This window comes from Gymnoscopelus braueri (genome assembly GCF_963280865.1).
Source record: "Gymnoscopelus braueri genome assembly, chromosome: 17".
Lineage (NCBI taxonomy): Eukaryota > Metazoa > Chordata > Actinopteri > Myctophiformes > Myctophidae > Gymnoscopelus > Gymnoscopelus braueri.
Window position 1 is genome coordinate 3,378,373 of NC_137617.1, and position 19,239 is coordinate 3,397,611.

General features: G+C 41.5%; 1 protein-coding gene across 1 annotated transcript; it reads right to left on the minus strand.

Moving 5' to 3' along the window:
• Nucleotides 1-962: 962 nt before the first annotated feature.
• LOC308104563 (myosin heavy chain, fast skeletal muscle-like) lies at nt 963-18,946 on the minus strand (the record flags this gene model as incomplete). The annotated part of the gene is made up of 39 exons (XM_080455007.1): nt 963-1,056; nt 1,155-1,283; nt 1,890-1,985; nt 2,086-2,190; nt 2,273-2,443; nt 3,068-3,193; nt 3,275-3,478; nt 3,587-3,895; nt 4,026-4,150; nt 4,291-4,456; nt 4,549-4,732; nt 4,833-5,029; nt 5,126-5,244; nt 5,408-5,534; nt 5,640-6,029; nt 6,114-6,204; nt 6,324-6,469; nt 6,556-6,732; nt 6,857-7,099; nt 7,597-7,852; nt 9,229-9,365; nt 9,471-9,594; nt 9,720-9,837; nt 9,951-10,038; nt 10,318-10,382; nt 10,639-10,942; nt 12,732-12,902; nt 12,996-13,145; nt 13,747-13,865; nt 16,146-16,284; nt 16,837-16,940; nt 17,024-17,122; nt 17,429-17,492; nt 17,576-17,668; nt 17,792-17,900; nt 17,991-18,018; nt 18,112-18,268; nt 18,515-18,658; nt 18,740-18,946. The coding sequence occupies 39 exons, from the start codon at nt 18,944-18,946 to the stop codon at nt 1,036-1,038; spliced, it is 5,802 nt and encodes a 1,933-aa protein (XP_080311133.1). The 3' UTR covers nt 963-1,035.
• Nucleotides 18,947-19,239: the final 293 nt, after the last annotated feature.

The following is a 19,239-nucleotide window of genomic DNA, read 5'->3' on the forward strand; positions in this document are numbered from 1 at the left end:
TGTAAGATTTTTGTGGCTAATTATTATTCTTAGATTTAAGGAAAAAATTCTCAGAATCGGCTTAATCAATAGACGAAAATACCACATTTAAGAAGATATTTCCTAAATAACAAAGTCTTCATTGCTTTTATTAAGCAAGAACTTGCTTCAGATGTAGGCATTTTTGTCTAGTTTTAAGCACCAGTATGCTCTTTCAGTGGCTAGACTTTGTTTCTAGGTTTAAGAATTCTAGTATAGAAAAAAATGCTGACGCCATTGGCAGATTGTTTTGCTTTATATGAAAAAATATGTCTCAATTTAAAAATATTTTGCTTGTTTTAATATGGCCATTATTTGCAGTTATTAATTAATTAATTGCATTATTCCCACCCTGTAATTGGGAGTGGCGTAGTCACACTGTGTATAAAGGAGTACTTGGTGACTCCTTCTGGTTACACTAAGATACGGTCTGTGCCCCATAGATTGTAGGGTAAAACGGGGAGGGGCTACTGGCAACCTGTTGTGAAATAAGGACAGATCTACAAGGCAACAACGCGTCGACACGCAAGGCGTTGTTAGCTTGTAGATCTGTCCTCCAGAAATTGTGGCGATTGCAGTACCTGCGGAAGTGATTTACATACGTATTGGGTCATAATGCGTATGTTAATTGTACATCGTGCAAGTACAGTAACGGTATGGGAAGCTTTTGGTGTTATACTGTAGGCATAATATTGAGTAATATTTTGTGCAAAAGTGTGTGAGTTGTATGGAGCATGCATCTGCCATTTTACCCTGGCGAACGCTGACTATCCACTCCATGGGTCTCGGCTCGGATTAGTGTAGGAGGATAATATACATATTCATTTTTGTTTATGTTTATAAAAAGGTATAGTGGACATGTGAGTTGGACCCAGAATTCAAACCACACAATAAAAAGTATTGACAAGACTAAGTAATGAATACAAGAAACAACAAAATACTTTTGTTACCATGCACTTTTATTGAATACAATGGGTCATATTTTATGACTTTGTACGGTGACTTGAATTGGAGAACTTATTCAGCAGCTTCTTTTCCCTGTAACAAAAGTAAAGAATATAATTTTAGATATTCAACATACATTTTCAGTTGAATCTTAGTTAACATAATGAACCTTCATATTGAACATGTATTACCTTGGAGTCACGACTTTTAGCTCTCATCTTGTTGACCTGGCCTTCAGCGATGTCAGCACGCTCTTCAGCCTCCTCCAGCTCATTCTGAACCTTTCTGCACTTGGACAGGTGAACGTTGGCTGCTTCCTCCTACAATATGATAGAGATGGTTCAAAGCCTCAATATTTGAAAAGAGAATCTTACAATTATAGTTCAAACAAGACTATTTCAGGAAATTGTAATGTGTGGTTGTGACACAGTGGCCCATGCAGCATGTTTATGAGTGAGCCTCGACAGGTTCTCATTGGAATGGCACAATCATGGCTGTTTTCTTGTTCTTGTTTGGCACTCGAGCCAAGAATTGCAGGTTATAGGAAGCAAAATCTATTGCTTTCTGTAGTCCATTTTGGAAATGTACTTTTACCATTATGCCTGAAACACACTGCCTGCGTCTGCAGCATGTGCAAGCTTTTCCTTTCAGCACCCATGTTACTGTATAAGGTCAGAGCTTCCACAACACCCATGTGTGCAGTGCACTGCAGTACCGCCGTGTGCATGCTATACTGCAGAAGCATGGCAAGCTAGAGATTACATGTGCCGCTTGTGGAAAGCAGCAAGATGGACACTGAAAAATGCTCTGCTGTTGGTCATATTAACAACTGATTCCTATTATACCTTTAATTATTCCATTAGTTAAACTTCGACAATAACCCTATTCCCATCGTGACCACAACTAAAGATGTATATTTGTCTTACCGCTTCCTCAGCCTGCCTCTTGTAGCCCTTCACCTTCATCTGCAGTTTGTCTACCAGATCCTGAAGCCTGCCAAGATTCTTCTTGTCCTCTTCAGTCTGAAGTAAAGTGAATTTATAACATCAGTTGTATGTTCATGCCATCTATTAATCTAATCAGTGGCATGATGGTTATTTAAGTGAACATGATATACAGTACCTGGTATGTCAGCTCCTTCACTCTCCTCTCGTACTTGCGGACACCTTTAATAGCGTCTGCTCCGCCTCTCTGTGCTCCTTCAACCTCTCCCTCCAGTTCACGCACCTTCAAAATGAAATGATGCACAATTAAACCATTTCTTTTTATTTCATTGATTATAAGCCGTGTTGAAGTAAACTACTCTTACCCTAGACTCCAGTTTTTGGAGCTGCTTCTTGCCTCCCTTCATAGCCAGGTTCTCTGCCTCATCCAGGCGGTGCTGCAGGTCCTTGACTGTGACCTCCAGATTCTTCTTCATCCTCTCCAGGTGAGAACTGGTGTCCTGTTCCTTTTTAAGCTCCTCGGCCATCATAGCAGCCTGGAAAGTAATGTTTGTAAAAATATACTTCATTGTCCAGCAAGGAAAACATTATGCTGCTTTATCACACTTGCCAAGAAAATCCAAGCCAATCCAAAAATACAAACATGGTACATAGATTATACTTATATGAATGCACATGTTGACTGTGAGATATTAGCTCATTAAAATGATAATAAAAAGGTCATAATAAGGTAATAAACAGATACTACTGTCATAAGACCAGAAGGAAACAAACCAGGTAAATATCTTTGAATAAATGAATACATTCTTGTACCAGTTCAGTCTGCACTGTAGCATTCGGAGCCATCTGTCAGAAGCCAGCACCTCAGAATGCTGGGTTCAGAATGTTATCTTTCTCCCTGAGCACATATTTCTGATATAAAGACTGAAAATAGCTATATTCCTTTTTTCCCTATGATCTTCATCATATCTGTTTGAATAAGACAAGTTTAGCATTTAGTTCTAAAATACATCCTCTGTTGTAGCCTATTATACAGCAAAGGTTTTCAACATAAGACAGGCCATGAGCTATTGTATTATACTGCATGTTTATATTAAGGATAACATAAGGATGTCTAATTGTCCTGGTATATTGGATAAGGGGCGGTCATCCTAACTTACATCAGTGATGGCTTTCTTTGCCTTCTCCTCAGCATTCCTTGCTTCTTGAACACTGTCATCCACTTCGCCTTGGACCTGGATCAGGTCACTCTCAAGTTTCTTCTTGGTGCCCAAAAGGCTTGTGTTCTAAAATAAAGATTCAGTTTAGCAATGCAAGTATGCATGACTTGTATGTTAAATATGTTGAGAGTTTTTCCATTGACTTACCTGGGAGTGCAAAAGGCCAGCGCGTTCACTAGCATCCACTAGTTCTTGTTCAGCCACTTTGCGGCCTCTCTCTGTCTGTTCCAGAGCCACTCTCAGCTCCTCAATCTCAGAAACCATGAGGCCATTCCTACGCTCCACCATGGCAGCTTGCTCCTTCACATCTTCTTGGCCTCTGACAGCTTCGTCAAGGTGCAGTTGGGCATCCTAAAATAAATCACATTTGAGGTGGTCAGGTTAAGAGGAACATCAGAATGTGACTTGTTCAGTGCAGTTCCATTGTGTGAATATGTATCTAACTAATATGTTTTGCACCTTAAGCGTTCCCTGGACGTTCCTCAGCTGCTTCTGGGCCTCAGCAGCCTGGCGGTTGGCGTGGCTCAGCTGAACCTCCATCTCGTTCAAGTCTCCCTCCATCTTCTTCTTGATTCTCAGGGCATCGTTTCTGCTCCTGACCTCGGAATCCAGAGTGCTCTGCATGGAGTCAATCACCCTCTGGCTGTTCCTCTTGATCCCCTCCATCTCTTCGTCCTTCTCTGCCAGCTTCCTGTCAACCTCACCCTTGATCTGGTTGAGCTCCAGCTGGACACGAAGAATCTTGGACTCCTCGTGCTCCAGAGTACCCTAAAATGTAATACAGGATCAAAAGGTTGTAGGACATTTTTATGTAACATCGATCATATACTGCTACACTGTCTGAATATAAAACTTATTGAAAGAATTCTAAGATATAGTCAATTGGTAAAAGTTTTACCTCAGCTTCCTCCAGGGCTGTCTGGATCTCTGACTTCTCTGTCTCTGTCTGTTTCTTGGATTTCTCCAGCTCATGGATGCTCTTTCCAGTCTCACCAATCTGTTCAGTCAGGTCTGAGATCTCCTCTGCAGTTGATTGAAAATAATGAATGAGCAACTTTCCAATCAGCAACTATTTTGTATTTGAATTTGCATTTGAATAAAGTTGTAGTTTGATCTTGAATATTTAATGATTTTATTATTTTACTGTTATAAAAAAAACTCACGTTGCAGGTTCTTGTTTTCACGCTTCATGGTCTCCAGTTGGTCCAGAGACTCCTCATAGGAATTCTTCATTTTAAACATCTCAGTGCTGAGTGAACGAGCCTCTTTCTGGGCTCCCTCCAGCTCGGCCTGGCCCTCTTCATATTTCTGCTTCCAATCTGCCAAGACCTGCACAGCATTTGTAACGAAATGTGTCATTTACCCCAGTTTAAGGAGGCAAGAATGATTTTGTTCTAAATAAATAATGTATGTCAAAGCACCTTATCAAAGTTCCTCTGTTTCTTGTCAAGGTTGGCAGCCAAAGCATTGGCCCTCTCCACATCAATCATGAGGTCTTCCACTTCACCCTGGAGTCTCTGTTTGGTTTTCTCCAGAGAGGCGCACTTGGAATTCACAGCCTCGATTTGCTCCTCAGCTTCTTGAAGACGCTGGGCGAGCTTCTTCCTGTTGATCAGTTTTGAATGGAATCAAATTATTGTGAGTAATATGTTGGTATTGGGAGAAATCAGTGGTACCTGATGTTGTAAAAACACTGATCACTTACTTAGCTTCCTCCAGCTCCTCAGTGCGTTGGACAGCATCAGTCTCATACTTGCTCCTCCACTGACACACCTCAGCGTTGGCCTTGGACATTCCACGCTGCAGCTCGGCCTTGGCCTCCTGCTCCTCCTCAAACTGCTCCCTCAAAAGGTCACAGTCGTGGCGAGCTGATTGCACCGCATGGGCAAGGGCATTCTTTGCCTGTCAAAAGAAAAATGCCAACGAAATGTCAGCTGGATAAAATTACAAAAAGACACCTATACGCCTATTAAAAAAAAAAAGAAAGCTGTTCCTTACCTTAACCTCCTCTTCAACGTGTCTCTTCAACTCCTCAATCTGTTGGGTGAAGGCCTGCTTGCCTCTGGTGAGCTGAGAGACAAGACCTTCCTTCTCCTCAAGTTGACGACCAAACTCACCTAGTTAGAAATGTAAATATTAGTTTCAATCATTTAAATAATCTTTGTTGAAAACATATTCCTTAAATTCCTGGGATGACTGCTGATCAAAGCATTATCTCTAATTATGGAATTTACCATTGAAAAACCATATAGCCTAGTAGACTTTAACGTGAACATTTACCATTTTCCGTCAACAGTCTTGCTCTCTGAGCTCCAATATCATTTAACTGGCGAACATTCTCATCACTCTTGGCCTTGATTTCACTGAGTTGGTCCTCAAGGGTGCGGCACATCTTCTCAAGATTTCCCTGTTGATTAACATTGGACATATTCAATCACTGAACTACAATGTATTCCCTTGTTTTAGTAATTCTTGTATTTGTCAAGAATTACGCACAAGCATTCTATTCTACCTTTGCCTTAGCAACAGCTTCCATGTTGCTGGACAGGTCATCGATCTCCATCTTGTATTCACTCTTCTCCTTCTCCAGTTTCTGCTTGACACGCTGGAGGTTGTCGATCTGCTCGCCTAGCTCTGCAACGCTGTCCGCCTGTTTCTTACGGAGAGCAGAAGCAGTGGCTTCATGCTGCAGGGTGGACTCTTCGAGGTCACGACGCAGCTTCTGGAATTCAGCCTCACGCTTCTTATTCATCTCGATCTGAGCAGCGGTGGCTCCACCGGCTTCCTCCAGCCTCTCGCTGATCTCCTCAAGTTCCCTGGAGAGGTCAGCTCTCTGCTTCTCAACCTTGGCACGAGCGGCACGCTCTGCCTCGATCTCCTCCTCCAGTTCTTCAATGCGAGCCTTTCAAATTAATGAACATATTAAAATCCTAATTTACACTTACTTATTATCAATGATTTTAAAGAAGATGAATAAAATAAATACCTGGAGTTCTTTGATCTTCTTCTGCAGCTGGGCTCCCAAAGATTGCTCATCCTCAATCTTACTCAGAAGCTGGCTTACTTCAAAGTCCTTCCTGTGGAATACAGTACATCATATTTTAGTGGTAGTTTTTATCCATGGCATTTCATATTAATAATACATAATATGAATAAAAATAACAATATCAATTATTCATATTGTGGTCCACATTACTTCTTAATCTTCTCATCAGACTGCTGCTTGTCATTCTCCAGATCCATGATGGATTCCTGGGCCAGTTTCAGATCACCCTCAAGCTTTCTCTTGGCTCTCTCAAGGTCCATGCGGAGCTTCTTCTCTTGCTCCAGAGAACCCTCCAACTGCACAACAATATATTTGTCTTAGTATTCAGTACAATAATAGAACCTTATACGTTCAAAACATCCAATTGACTTGATAAACTCACATCGTCAACTTGCTGCTCCAGCTTGGTCTTGGCCTTGGTCAGAGTGTTGACTTTGTCTTCCTCTGCCTGCAGGTCATCAAGAGTCTGCTGATGTGCCTCTTGGAGGGCCTTCTTTTCCTTGGTCAGCTTAGCAAGACCTTCATCCTGAGAGGCCATCTCCTCAGTCAGGTTCTTCACCTGAATAACATGAATGAATGGATCATTATTGTTCTATAACTTGATAAGACGGCTTGAGTGTATAATCATGAATGGATCATTATTGTTCTATAACTTTATAAGACGGCTATGTATAATGTTGAACCTTGTTTTCAGTGGCGTGTTTCTCCTTCTCCACTTTGGCCAGGGTGAGCTCCAGGTCATCAATGTCCTTCTTGAGCTCAGAGCATTCATCTTCCAGCTTCCTCTTCTTGGCAGTCAGTTCAGCATTGATCTCCTCCTCGTCCTCCAGTCTCTCAGTCGTCTCTTTGACCTTTGCCTCCAACTGGATCTTACTTTTAATAAGACCCTCACATCTCTCCTCAGCATCATTCAATGCTTCATCTCCCTGGTTGTCAATGAAAAAGATAAGTGAGGGAAATTGTTGCAGCATTTGTTCTGGTTGAGATATAAGAGATTTGTTTTGCAGCTGCTTCCTGGGGGGGGGGCTACATTAACACAGGGGAGATTAACTGACTTAACAAGCTGATGAAGAAGGCAGGCTCTATCATTGTCAGAGCCTGGACGGTACGGAGGCGGTAGCGGAGGTGAGGACAAGGAAGAAGCTTGAGGCTATCAACCTCCTCCAAAAGAATATACTATAGTAGTGCGTGGTTGAGGAGCAGTGGCATATACAGATTCAACTTCCACCACAGAAGAACGACAAATTGGGTCAGGCCTTTGTGATAGTAGCCATGTAGCTATACAATGATGCCAACAGCCGTTCGACCACCAGACATTCTCTGCCATGGTCTACATCTACATTATACATTAGATAAAATATATAAGATAGGCTGATAAACAATATGAAATATTATCAACATTTCCTGTACAAGTGTAACTTACTGATGACGCTGCCGTTGCAAGGTTATTCTTCTCCTGCGTCACAGCCACCAGTTTCTCTTCCAGTGTCTTCTTCGTGGCCAGGGCAGCAGCCAGGTCAGTCTTCATCTTCTCATAGTTCTCTTTCATGTTCTGCAGCTCCTTCTCAGTCTCAGCGCTCTGCAGGAGAGGCTTGATCTTGAAGTACAGCCCCATCCATGGCCAGTTTTTCACATTGCAGAATGAGCGCACGTTGAACTGGATGGTGTAAACGGCCTCTCTGTGGAAAGCGGTTTCAATGGATCATGATTTAGCTGAAGATCGAGGGTTTCCATGTAATAAGACTGCAGGCTGTTATTAAAGCTGTTATTATTGTGTCATAGTTGTTTCTGTTGTTGTCGTTATTATTAGTGTGGTTGCAACCAGACTATAGTACTCTATGAAAAAAAAAGCATCTCCTACCACGTCAAAATGACCGGCTTGACCGGGAATCGTGTGCTTGTATTTTGCTAAGAGATTGGTTGCATAGTTTAATTGATATTAATTTATTAGTGAATTACATTTCCCCATCCACTTTAATGGAAAATGGGAAAATTAAAAAACTAGATTTCAAGTATTTTTTTCTCAGAAACTGTAAGGGCTAGAGTTAAAAGGCTTGGAGGGGAGGTTTATAATTTAGTCCGAAATTATCCCCAAAAAAATTACACTAGTCGGCCTCATGGTGGCGCTATAAAAGCCCCCTTTACGTTTTGGCCTATAACTCTTTAACCGTAGGTCGTAAAATAAAAATATTTTCCCCTAGATTCCTTGGGTCAAGACGCAACTTCCCATATAGGCCACGCCCATTTGCATCAGGATAGATTTTCCGCCATTTTGAATTTTCTTCAAAACACACCTTTTGCTCCTTATCCTTCAAATTTTGTCCAAATCTCACACAAATCGGTACACGTGATCTATGGACCCATGCGATAAATATATCCAAACAGCATTTTGATAGTCCTTACCGTTCGTCCGTAATTGGCTTCCAAAGTTAGTGGGAGGGGCCCGTTTTACAAAGAATGCCAAAAATCACGAACGGAAAGTCCGGTCAATCCCAAATTTGAATCACATGTCGAGGGTGGTTTACTTAACAAATCCCCAAAAGCATTTCCACTTTGACCCATAGGGGGCGCCACAAATGCACAAAACGTAACCGTTTGATGCAAAAACATGATTTTTGGGGGTATCAATCCTCTCAAAATGAAACGCAAGTGATCTCAGGAGTGACGTGACAATGTAATTGGCACAGCCTTCGACGGTATTCCTCCCAGCGTATTCCTCGAGTCCCGGCGGCAGCGACCCGCGACTCGCGTCGGCGCAACCACACTTTGCAATTGCCCTGAATTGCGAAAATTCTAGTTGCTGTTGGTATTATTGTTGTTAACCCCCGGGAAGGTAAATGCAGATGGCCACCCGTCCTAGAGCCCGTATCTGCTCAAGGTTTCTTCTCCTGTTTGAGGGGAGTGTTTTTCCTTACCACCGTCATCAAAAGCTTCCTCGGTAATGTTTGCTATTTTTATTATAATGATTTGACATTTTACTTTTGTTTTATTGAACAGCAATGACAACGTTTACTTACAAATTGTACTTAATATTGAATTGATGTTTTCATATTACCTCCTAACCGTCATCTTGACATATTCCTTCCTCATGAGGTAAGCTCGTCCGAGAGCCTGAGTCATGGTGACCAGAGCAAACAGCTTTTCATCTCGCATCTCCTCAAGGACACCCAGCAGACCAGCTTTGAAGAACACCTGAATACAATGTTACAAACACTGAGCATTGAGCAACTAAACAACCGTAAAATCTACTTTTAGTCCTCTCTGGATAATGTTAAACCAGAATGGGAGTGTGTTTACCTTGGTGTGTCCAAACTTGTACTCATCATGAGGTACGTCAATGGACCCAAGAAGCTTCTCAGAGGCTTTCTTGTTGTCCATGAACGCGCCATCGGGACATGCGCTGGCATTCAGTACTTTGTACCTGTTTTTTTAAAGTTCATGGTCATTTTGCGCTGACATTCAGTACTTTGTACCTGTTTTGTAAAAGTGGGTCATTTTGTGTTAATAGGTGTGGAACTAAAAGTTGCTGGAAAAAGGAATGAATACCTCTGCTTGAAGTCAGCATAGGGGATTCTGCTTGGGAAGCCCTTTGTACAAATCCTGATGCCCTCCAGCACACCGTTACACCTCAGCTGGTGGATGACCAGGAAGTTCTCCATCAGGCCTGTAAAGATGTTGCTTCATTATTATTAGGACAAAATAGTTACACACTGGCCAAAGTTGCATTCAATGGCCACCTCACAATCATTTGTTTAAATGTTTATTTTCAGTGTTTACCTGGAGTCTTGGACTCGTTGGGAATCAGGCAACGCACAAAGTGAGGATGAGTGCTCCTCAGATTGGTCATCAGCATCCCCAAGTTCGCCTATTGAGACAATTATTATTAGTAAAAAGTAAGACAATATTGTACTTTTCCCCCCACTAGAATTATTGGAACTGTTTAGATTCTAGCTACTTGACAGATTTAGATTTTTCTAAAACATACATTAACCACTTAAGCCCTGTTTTAAACTTCAGCCATTCAAAGATAGCTGCTCTACAAGCTCACATCATGTGATACAGAAATTGTTTAATTCCAACATGAAAAGACATGCCTATTTTTTACAGGAATATAATGTTGATAATAATGAATAAATATTCTTACCCTGAAAGCACTAGACACAGTCTGCATGGAACCACCCTTCTTCTTGCCGCCCTTCTTTGTGCTATCTGTTTATATTGGTTAGAATCATGAGTGGACAGTTTCTCCCGCATCCCTCCTTTTCTTCATTTGTTAACAGACATATATTTTTTGATATACAGAATGAAAATTCCTCCCTTCTTGTCAAATTCTGAGTGTTTATAGTATTAGGCTAAGGTGGGGGATAGAACACATTACATTATGTTATTATATTAATAAACATACCTTCAGACTCAGGAGGAGGATAGAACACATTATATCATATTATTATATTAATAAACATACCTTCAGGCTCAGGAGGAGGATAGAACACAGCCAGCAGTTTAACTGTAGACTTTTGGAACAGCCCAATGACAGAGTCGTTCAGGGGGTCCTTGTTCTTCTCAAGCCAGCCTGTGATGCTGTAGTCCACAGTTCCAGCGTAGTGGACCAGGGAGAAGTGGGCCTCACCCTTGCCTTTGGCCGGCTTGGGCTTCTCAAAGGCCTTGTTCTTCCCAAGATGCTGGTCAAGCAACTTTTCGGCGAAGGTTTTGTCTGAAGACTTTGGGAACATGCACTGCTCTTCAAGGATGGAGAAGATGCCCAAGGGCTTTGTAAAGGAGACAAAAGAGACAAATCACCACAAACGAAGTGCCAATGACAAACTATATTATCATCATGTCCGCACAACATAATTGTATACCTTCTCAATGAGCTTAATGCAGACAGCCAAGTCCATGATAATATATAATAATATAATAATAATTGTATAACTTCTCAATCAGCTCAATGCAGACAGCCAAGTCCATGATAATATGTAATAGTATAATACTAATTGTATACCTTCTCTTCTCTTCCATTTTTATCCCACGATTTTGTAACCCTATTTTTTACACCCAGTGCCAATTGTCTATGTAATCCTGGGCACTACCTTCCCTCTGCCAACCTAGGGAGGCCAGGGCCGAGCTCATGCCTCCTTCAGTGCATGAGAGCCAACTGACCTTCTTATCACCTGACAGGGGAGAGGTTCCCTGGTTGGACGTAGTGCGTGGAAGGAACACGTTATTCCAACCAGTTCCATTCCCCTCCATCAGGCACCCCGGCTGGCCAGGGGGAGGCAGTATAATGACCAGGATTACTGCATGTTTTTGTGAGGTTACCTACCCTAGGAGACACGGGGAGAACATGCAAACTCCACACAGAAAGGCCCTTTCGCCAACCCCACCTAGGGTATGGGCACTGATGACGCGGAGGAGAGAACACGCCCCCAGCGCCCACAGCGTCCCCTGCGGGAATCGAACCCAGGACCTTCTAAATGTGAGGCGACAGCGCTACCGACTGCGCCACCATGCCCCCTTTGTATTGTATACCTTCTCAATCACCTCAATGCAGACAGCCAAGTCCATGATAATATATAATAGTATAATAATGATTGTATACCTTCTCAATCAGCTCAATGCAGACAGTCAAGTCCATGATAATATATAATAGTATAATAATAATTGTTGTTTAAATCCCAGACAATAGGAACACAGAGGGGGTAGGGCTTAAGCAATTACAGCCTGTCCATATTGGCCGCCTAAGAGCACCTACCAAGTTTGGGGCGTTAAGAATGCTGGGAACTGGAGTTATGGCTGTTTAAAGCCCAGCCAATAGGAACACAGAGGGGCAGGGCTTAAGCAATTACAGCCTGTGTTTATTGGACCGTCTAAGAGCACCTACCAAGTTTGGGGCATTTAGCAAGCTGGGAAATGGAGTTATGGCTGTTCAGCCAATAGGAACACAGTGGGGGCGCCCACTGGGTGCCACATATGGTCCCTGTTGTGTCTATTCTGATGGCAGACCCCTGACTAGTGTTGGTGCCAAGTTTGGTGCGGATCGGGGCAATGGTACGCCTCGCTGTTCCGCATGTTACATTTGTGACGTCCGTCCACCCGCCCGTCCTCTAGACAACATAAATTATCCCGCTAATTAAATGGCTACTTAAAGTGAAACAAGATTTCTCAAGTCTAGCGAGAATTTCGGTGGGGCGAATTCAAGACAGTCACGTTGGATAGTATTCTGTCACTATGAACGTCTGATCTCACCAAAAAAAAACAAAAAAAAAAGCTATTCAAATATGCGATTTAGCGCCCATAGGCGCGCGTTTTTAGCTGTGACGGACCCGGGATGGAGTTATGACATTTTTCTACTGTACCACTCATTCTAGGATATCATAACATCATAGAAAAGGTGAGAAAACCGTGGGGAAATTCCTTTAATAAATAAATTAATAAATGTAAATAAAATGTCGGTTACTGCATTTCTATTTCTCGCAGAAATAACACACAGCTGAATTCAGTGATTGACCAATCAGAATTAAGCATCCAACCAAGCCGTGTAATAAAATATAATAATACCTTCTCAATTAGCTCAATGCAGACAGCCAAGTCCATGCCGAAGTCAATGAGATCCCAGGGAATTCCTTCCTTCTTGTACTCTTCTTGCTCCAGAACAAACATGGTGTGGTTGAAAAACTGTTGCAGTTTCTCATTGGTGAAGTTGATGCACAGCTGCTCCAGGGTGTTGAACTGTGAGTGGAAATATCATTAGCCCAATTTCTTGTAATTGTGTAATTGTGACAAAAATAATAAGTCTCCCACTTAAAACAAGTCCATGCTTACATCAAAGATTTCAAAACCAGCGATGTCCAGCACACCAATGTAGTAGTTTCTCTGCTGCTTGGTGTCCAGCATCTCATTGATCCTAACAACCATCCAGAAGAACTCCTTCTCATAGAGGGACTTGGCCAAGGCACCAACTGAGTTCATTACCTATGGAAATAGGAACGTTATTAGTAGGGGTGTGAATTACACAATTTACAATTAGGCATTTAGCAGACACTCTTAATCCAGAGTGATTTACAGTAAGCAAGGAAAACACGAGGTAATGCATCAAATGCATTGCATTAGTAATCTAGGATCATAGGTAAACCAATAACCTATCATCAGTCTAAACATTATAATCTAAAACAATCTATAATCTGCACATTGATGCACACTTGGATGCCAGGTCTACAGATTAACCTGGCATCTGTCTACATAACATGCCATCGAAATTACATTTAGCCTTTGCATAAGCCTGCAAGGTCATCAAGGCTAGGGCAAGTTCTACGGCAAGTGCTACGGGCTATGGAGTCTGAAGAGGTGAGTCTTCAGATTAAGGCGGAAGATTGGGAGTGAGTCTGCAATGGGGAGTTTGTTCCACAGTTTGGGAGCCAGAAGGGAGAAGAGTCTGTCCCGGGTGTTTTTACAGAAGATGATTTAAGACAGTCTGGACACAACTTAAAAAGATATTAGAGTTCTAATGGTATGCTGTGTTGAGAATATAAAGTGTGTATGAAATCAGAACATGGCAATAATGTAATTTACTCACCTGTGGCACAGTCTGTCCCTTAGTGACATACTCGTTTCCAACTTTCACTCTGGGGTAGCAATACGCCTTAAGCATCTCTGCTGAGTTTATGCCCAACAGGTAGCAAATCTTGTCAGCCTCTGAAATGTTCATACAATTTGCAATTTAGGCATTTAGCAGACGCTCTTAATCCAGAGTGTGATATACATTAATATATATATATATATATATATATAGTTTTTTATACCAGATATTTGTAACCCTTTCTTTTACCGAGTGCCAATTGCCTAAGCTTTAATCCTGGGTGCTACTCTCCCTCTGCCAGCTTGGGGAGAGCCCCGAACTGAGCTCATGCTTCCTTCAATGCATGAGGAGTGAGCAGGCCGCTTCTTATCACCTGACTTTTGGGTGGAGTTTCCCCAGAAGGGTGTAGCGCGTGGAACACATTTATTTACCATAGGGGACACAGGGAGAACATGCAAACTCCACACAGAAAGGCCCTTTCGCCAAACCCACCTAGGGTATGGGCACTGATGACGCGGAGGAGAGAACATGCCCCCAGCGCCCACAGTGGGAATCGAACCCAGGACCTTCTCGCTGTGAGGCGACATCGCAACCGACTGCGCTACCGACTGCGCCACCGTGCCACCGTAAACGGTAAAATATAAAAAAAACTAGAAAAAGTGCTCCTCGGATTACAGGTCTCCGCCAGGTCAGGTAGGTTATTGTGGCCTCCTGGTGGCGCTATAATAGGCCAATGTGAAAAGGGTGCCATTTCTTCTTAAAACTTGCACGGCAATCGGACACTGCATTCATGATTTGAGGCATTTTGTTAAAAAAAATGTTTTGCTAAATTAGACCTGCGCTATAACAGGCCAATGTTAAAAGGGTGGCATTTGCTCCTCAATATAGTGTGATTGTGCGTGCAAAGTTTGACAGCAATCGGATGCTGCATTCATGATTTGCGGCATTTTGTTCAAAACAAGCCACTACTGCAAACTTTAGATGTCAATCTTAGGCAATCAGGATGGAATATGAAAAATCAAACACATCCGTCTTGATCACATGACTATAGAGATCATGTGTACCGATTTGCGTGAAATTTGCATAAAGTATTTAGGCTTAACACATTGGGTGCCAGAGGTTTATTAAAATATTATACGTTGAGTGCCAGCATTTCTTCCATCCACTTGCGTTATACATTTCGTGCTGTGAGAAGCCCCGACGAGGAAGTGCATGTAAACAAAGCGTGCGTGCGAGACGGCGGAGGGTCCCGACTAACGCCTGGAACAATAATGTTTCCAACGCGACCCTCCATTGCAGCGTGATCGCCGATCGAAAACGGCTCGTTTCCACCACATTAAAAAGAAATGGAGATATTAAGCTTTTAATCAAGGAGATAACATTGAAAACGCCGACCGGAAGGATTTTTTACATGGAGCCAGATCCAGCCTCTTCTTCTCAGAAACTCCTTGGGTGATGTCAAAGTTTCGTTTTAGCGCCCCACGTGGCCCACATGTATAAAAATAGAATTGGGTCAAAAACGGTCCGGACCGTTTTCGGCACTTCTCGTTTGGACCCTCAAAAACGGTTTTTGGCATTCAATGTGTTAATAGCAAAAAAATTGTTTTACCTAAGTCGGCCTCCTGGTGGCGCTATAAAAGGCAAATGTGGAAAATGCAGGGCAAAGGTTTTTCCTTGACCTCTAGGGAGTGCGCTTACAAAATTTTACACAGATCGGTGCAGTTATAGGTAAAAACATCGGCCTGTTATAGCGCCACCATGAGGATGATTTGAACATTTTCAAGTGCCATTTCTTCCCCGGCATAGTGGAAATATGCGTGCACAATTTCAAGGAAATTGCATGCTGTGTTCATGATTTGAGGCATTTTGTTCAAAACGGAGCACTCCTGCAAACTTTGGAAGCAATTTTTAGCCAATCAGGATGGAATATGAGAAATCTGAAAGACCCGTTTGGTTTAATGACTATAGAGATACTGTGTACCGATTTGCGTTATGTTATATATGTTTTGCACAAATCGGCCTCCTGGTGGCGCTATAACAGGCCCATGTGAAACATTTGAGGCAGAGGTTCTGAATTGGCATCCAGGGAATGTGTGTGCACAGTTTCGCTGCGATCAAGCCAACGGTGCCGGAGATTAGCTGTTCACAGACGAACACACGGACGGACGGACATACACACACAAGGACGGACGGACAGGGGGCAAAACATACTCTCTCGCCATGCCTTTCGGCCTGGTGGAGACAATAATAATAATGGAAATATATTGAAAATATATTTAGCTTAGTCCATTTAGAATGTAAGTAAATACAGCTAGTAGATACAGCTAACCCTCCGTGTTAATGATACATAATAATAATAATAATAGTAATAATAATAATGATAAAGATTAGCTCACCCTCCGTGCCATCAGGTTCTGCCTGTTCTTCACGCTGCTTCTGTTTGAACTTCATGACACCATGATGCATCACTGCACCGGTGAACTTGTAGATCATCTGTTTTTCCTCACCGTTGAAGCCCAGGACGTCAATAGCATCCTGATGTCAATAAGCAGAGATGTATTCAAAAGATTGAGATTAAGCATTAGATTAACAAACATAATTTAGAACTGTGTACAACTCAACAGTTAACAAACCAACATACAGTATAAGTGTATATACATGGTATCTGCACATTTCTAAAGTGACAATGTAAGGACTTTTAAGACCTATACAATAAGTAAGTTGAAATAAAACAAATAAGACCATTACTGCATCAAAAGTAATCAACAAACTATACTATTCAAATTGTCAAACATTGGCCAAATTGTCGAATATTATATTATAAAAATTAAAACATGTAGATCGGCTATTTTCACAATATTTATCTGTGGAACCGAGTCAAACTAAATGTAATGCCTCAACTGCTACAATTCCAAGTGCTTGTCAGGATGGGGGGGGGTCCCCAGTTCAAATAGGATCAGTTTGGGGGGTCACGGGCACGGCCTGAAAACTTTGAGAACCACTGCTTTATAAAATACATTTTGCAGAGCAATTGACTGCAGTTCACACTATAGTGAGTATTAGAAAGAAACAAAAATGTTCACTGACATCAGTAGCGTCCAGCTCCACTTTGTCATCAATGCTGGCCACAGTGATCTGACCCATGCTGATCAACGGGAAGTCGTAGGGGTTGGAGCTGATCAGACACATTTCTTAAAAGGGATTAAAAAATGGTGAACATGTGTTTTTATTCATTAATTTATGTTCTCACTGCATCATCAGTAATTCCACTTACCAATAATCTCAGGTTTGTGGTTGGTCATCATCTGGAAAAAGATGTGATAACCTCTCTCTGCAGGAAGCTGATAGGTCACTCTAGACTTCTCCAGCAGATCTATATGGGTTGTACATAACTCATAGTAATAATAATAATAATAATGATAATAGTAATAATAATAATAATAATAATAATAATAATAATGATAATAGTAATAATAATAATAATAATAATAATAATAATAATGATAATAAGAATTATAATTATAATTACCCTTATAATTATAATTATAATTATAACAATTTCAATTATAATAATAATTATAATAATAACAATAATAATCTATATGGGTTGTACATAACTCAAAATGTAATCCTCAAATGAACACATATATAATTTATCATCTGTGAACTTCATACTTACATGTCTCAATATCAGCACTGGCCAGTTTACCCGTTGTGCCGAAATGGATTCTGATGAATTTACCCTGTTTGATATAGCACAATTAGTTGCATCTACACTGTGGAATTATTGCAGGTTTTCTAATAAAGTGTAATTATTTATACTTACAAAGCGAGAGGAGTTGTCATTCCTCACAGTCTTGGCATTACCATAGGACTCCAGCAAGGGATTGGCTGCAATAATCTGATCCTCCAGTGACCCCTAGAATGTTTTAGACAATTGAACATTTGGTCAGAATTCTTTTAAATTGAATTGCTATATTGCATACAAATGCTTTATGTTCAAAAACATGTATTTGTTGAAGTTAAAAACCTGTACATATACCTTGATTTTACCGCTATCGGCCGCCGATTTCTCTCCACCAGAACTAGCTGTTGCAAAGTACTGGATGACACGCTTGGTGTTCACAGTCTTTCCAGCACCGGATTCTCCACTGGTTATAAATACACATATTCAGAGAAATGCAGTTAGTGAATTGATGTACAATGTTCTATTTTTAAAGCCTAGTAGATGGGAAACTTACGTGATCAGGACAGACTGGTTCTCTTTATCTGTAAAATGTAAAGCAAGCTTTTAGTCATGGATACACCACAAAACCATTAAAGTTATATTATTGTTTTGACATTGTCCTAAGTAGTACGTACCCATCTGCATGAACTGATAGGCGTTGTCAGAGACAGAGTAGATGTGGGGTGGAGCCTCAATACGCTTCTTGCCTCTGTAGGCATTTACAACCTCCTGGTCATACACTGGGAGCCACTTGTAGGGGTTCACAGTTGCACAAAACAAGCCAGAGTAGGTCTGAAGGGGAGAAGAGAGAGAACAATAACATCATACAACATAGCACTGAGCATGCCACATATCTAGCACAACGGATCACTAGAGCTGGGATTACAGTCACGAGTTTCAAGTGGCATCAACTAATGAGCTAGTTAACTTCAGAAGAGTTTGTTTGCATTTGTTTTTCTATGGTTTTCACTTGATGATATAACTTGTACACTGTATTTTTCTTTCTTCGCTATCGACTCAGTATGTAGAAAACCTTACATAGATCATCCATGCTGCATAACGCTCTTTGAGGTTATACAGGACAGTGGCTTCACTGAGGTGGGTCATCATGGCCATGTCCTCAATTTTGTCATACTTGGGAGGGTTCATAGGGTAGACATCAGCCTCCTTTACAGTTCTTTCCTAAAAAAAAAAAGCACAACCTCAGAATGTAATGTGATTTTTACTGAGCCACTATTTGATTTTAGATACACCTCTACCTACCGCCTTATCCAAGAGCGTTTCCACGGTGACGTTGCCACCGTCCTTCTTTAAAATTTTACACTTGAGGTAAAGCTCCTTAACATCGGCCACATATGCTGCAGTTTTGCCATCAAAGGGTGCAGCTTGAGCCTCCATTCTCTCCCTCTCTGGCTTACGGAGATAAATGGCGGCCTTGCCATACTGCTCCATCTCTGCGTCCGTACTCATGGTGGCGGCTTTCTGTAGACAGACAAATAGATGGTGTTGATGCCTTTGCTGACTTGAGATCTGAGCAGATAATTGTAGGACTATTCTTATGGTTATAGCTTATTGTAGGTTTATTAGAAAAATTATGAACACTCACTTTTCCCCACTACCAGTAGCAGTAGAATCTTGAGTGCAACCCCTAAGAGTGGAAAAAACACATCATTTTGAGGACATTAACATGAGTTGATGACTCAATAGAAGAGGTGGGAAGACTAGCCAAACTGTAGTTGAGTAAAAATATTGTTACTTATTAC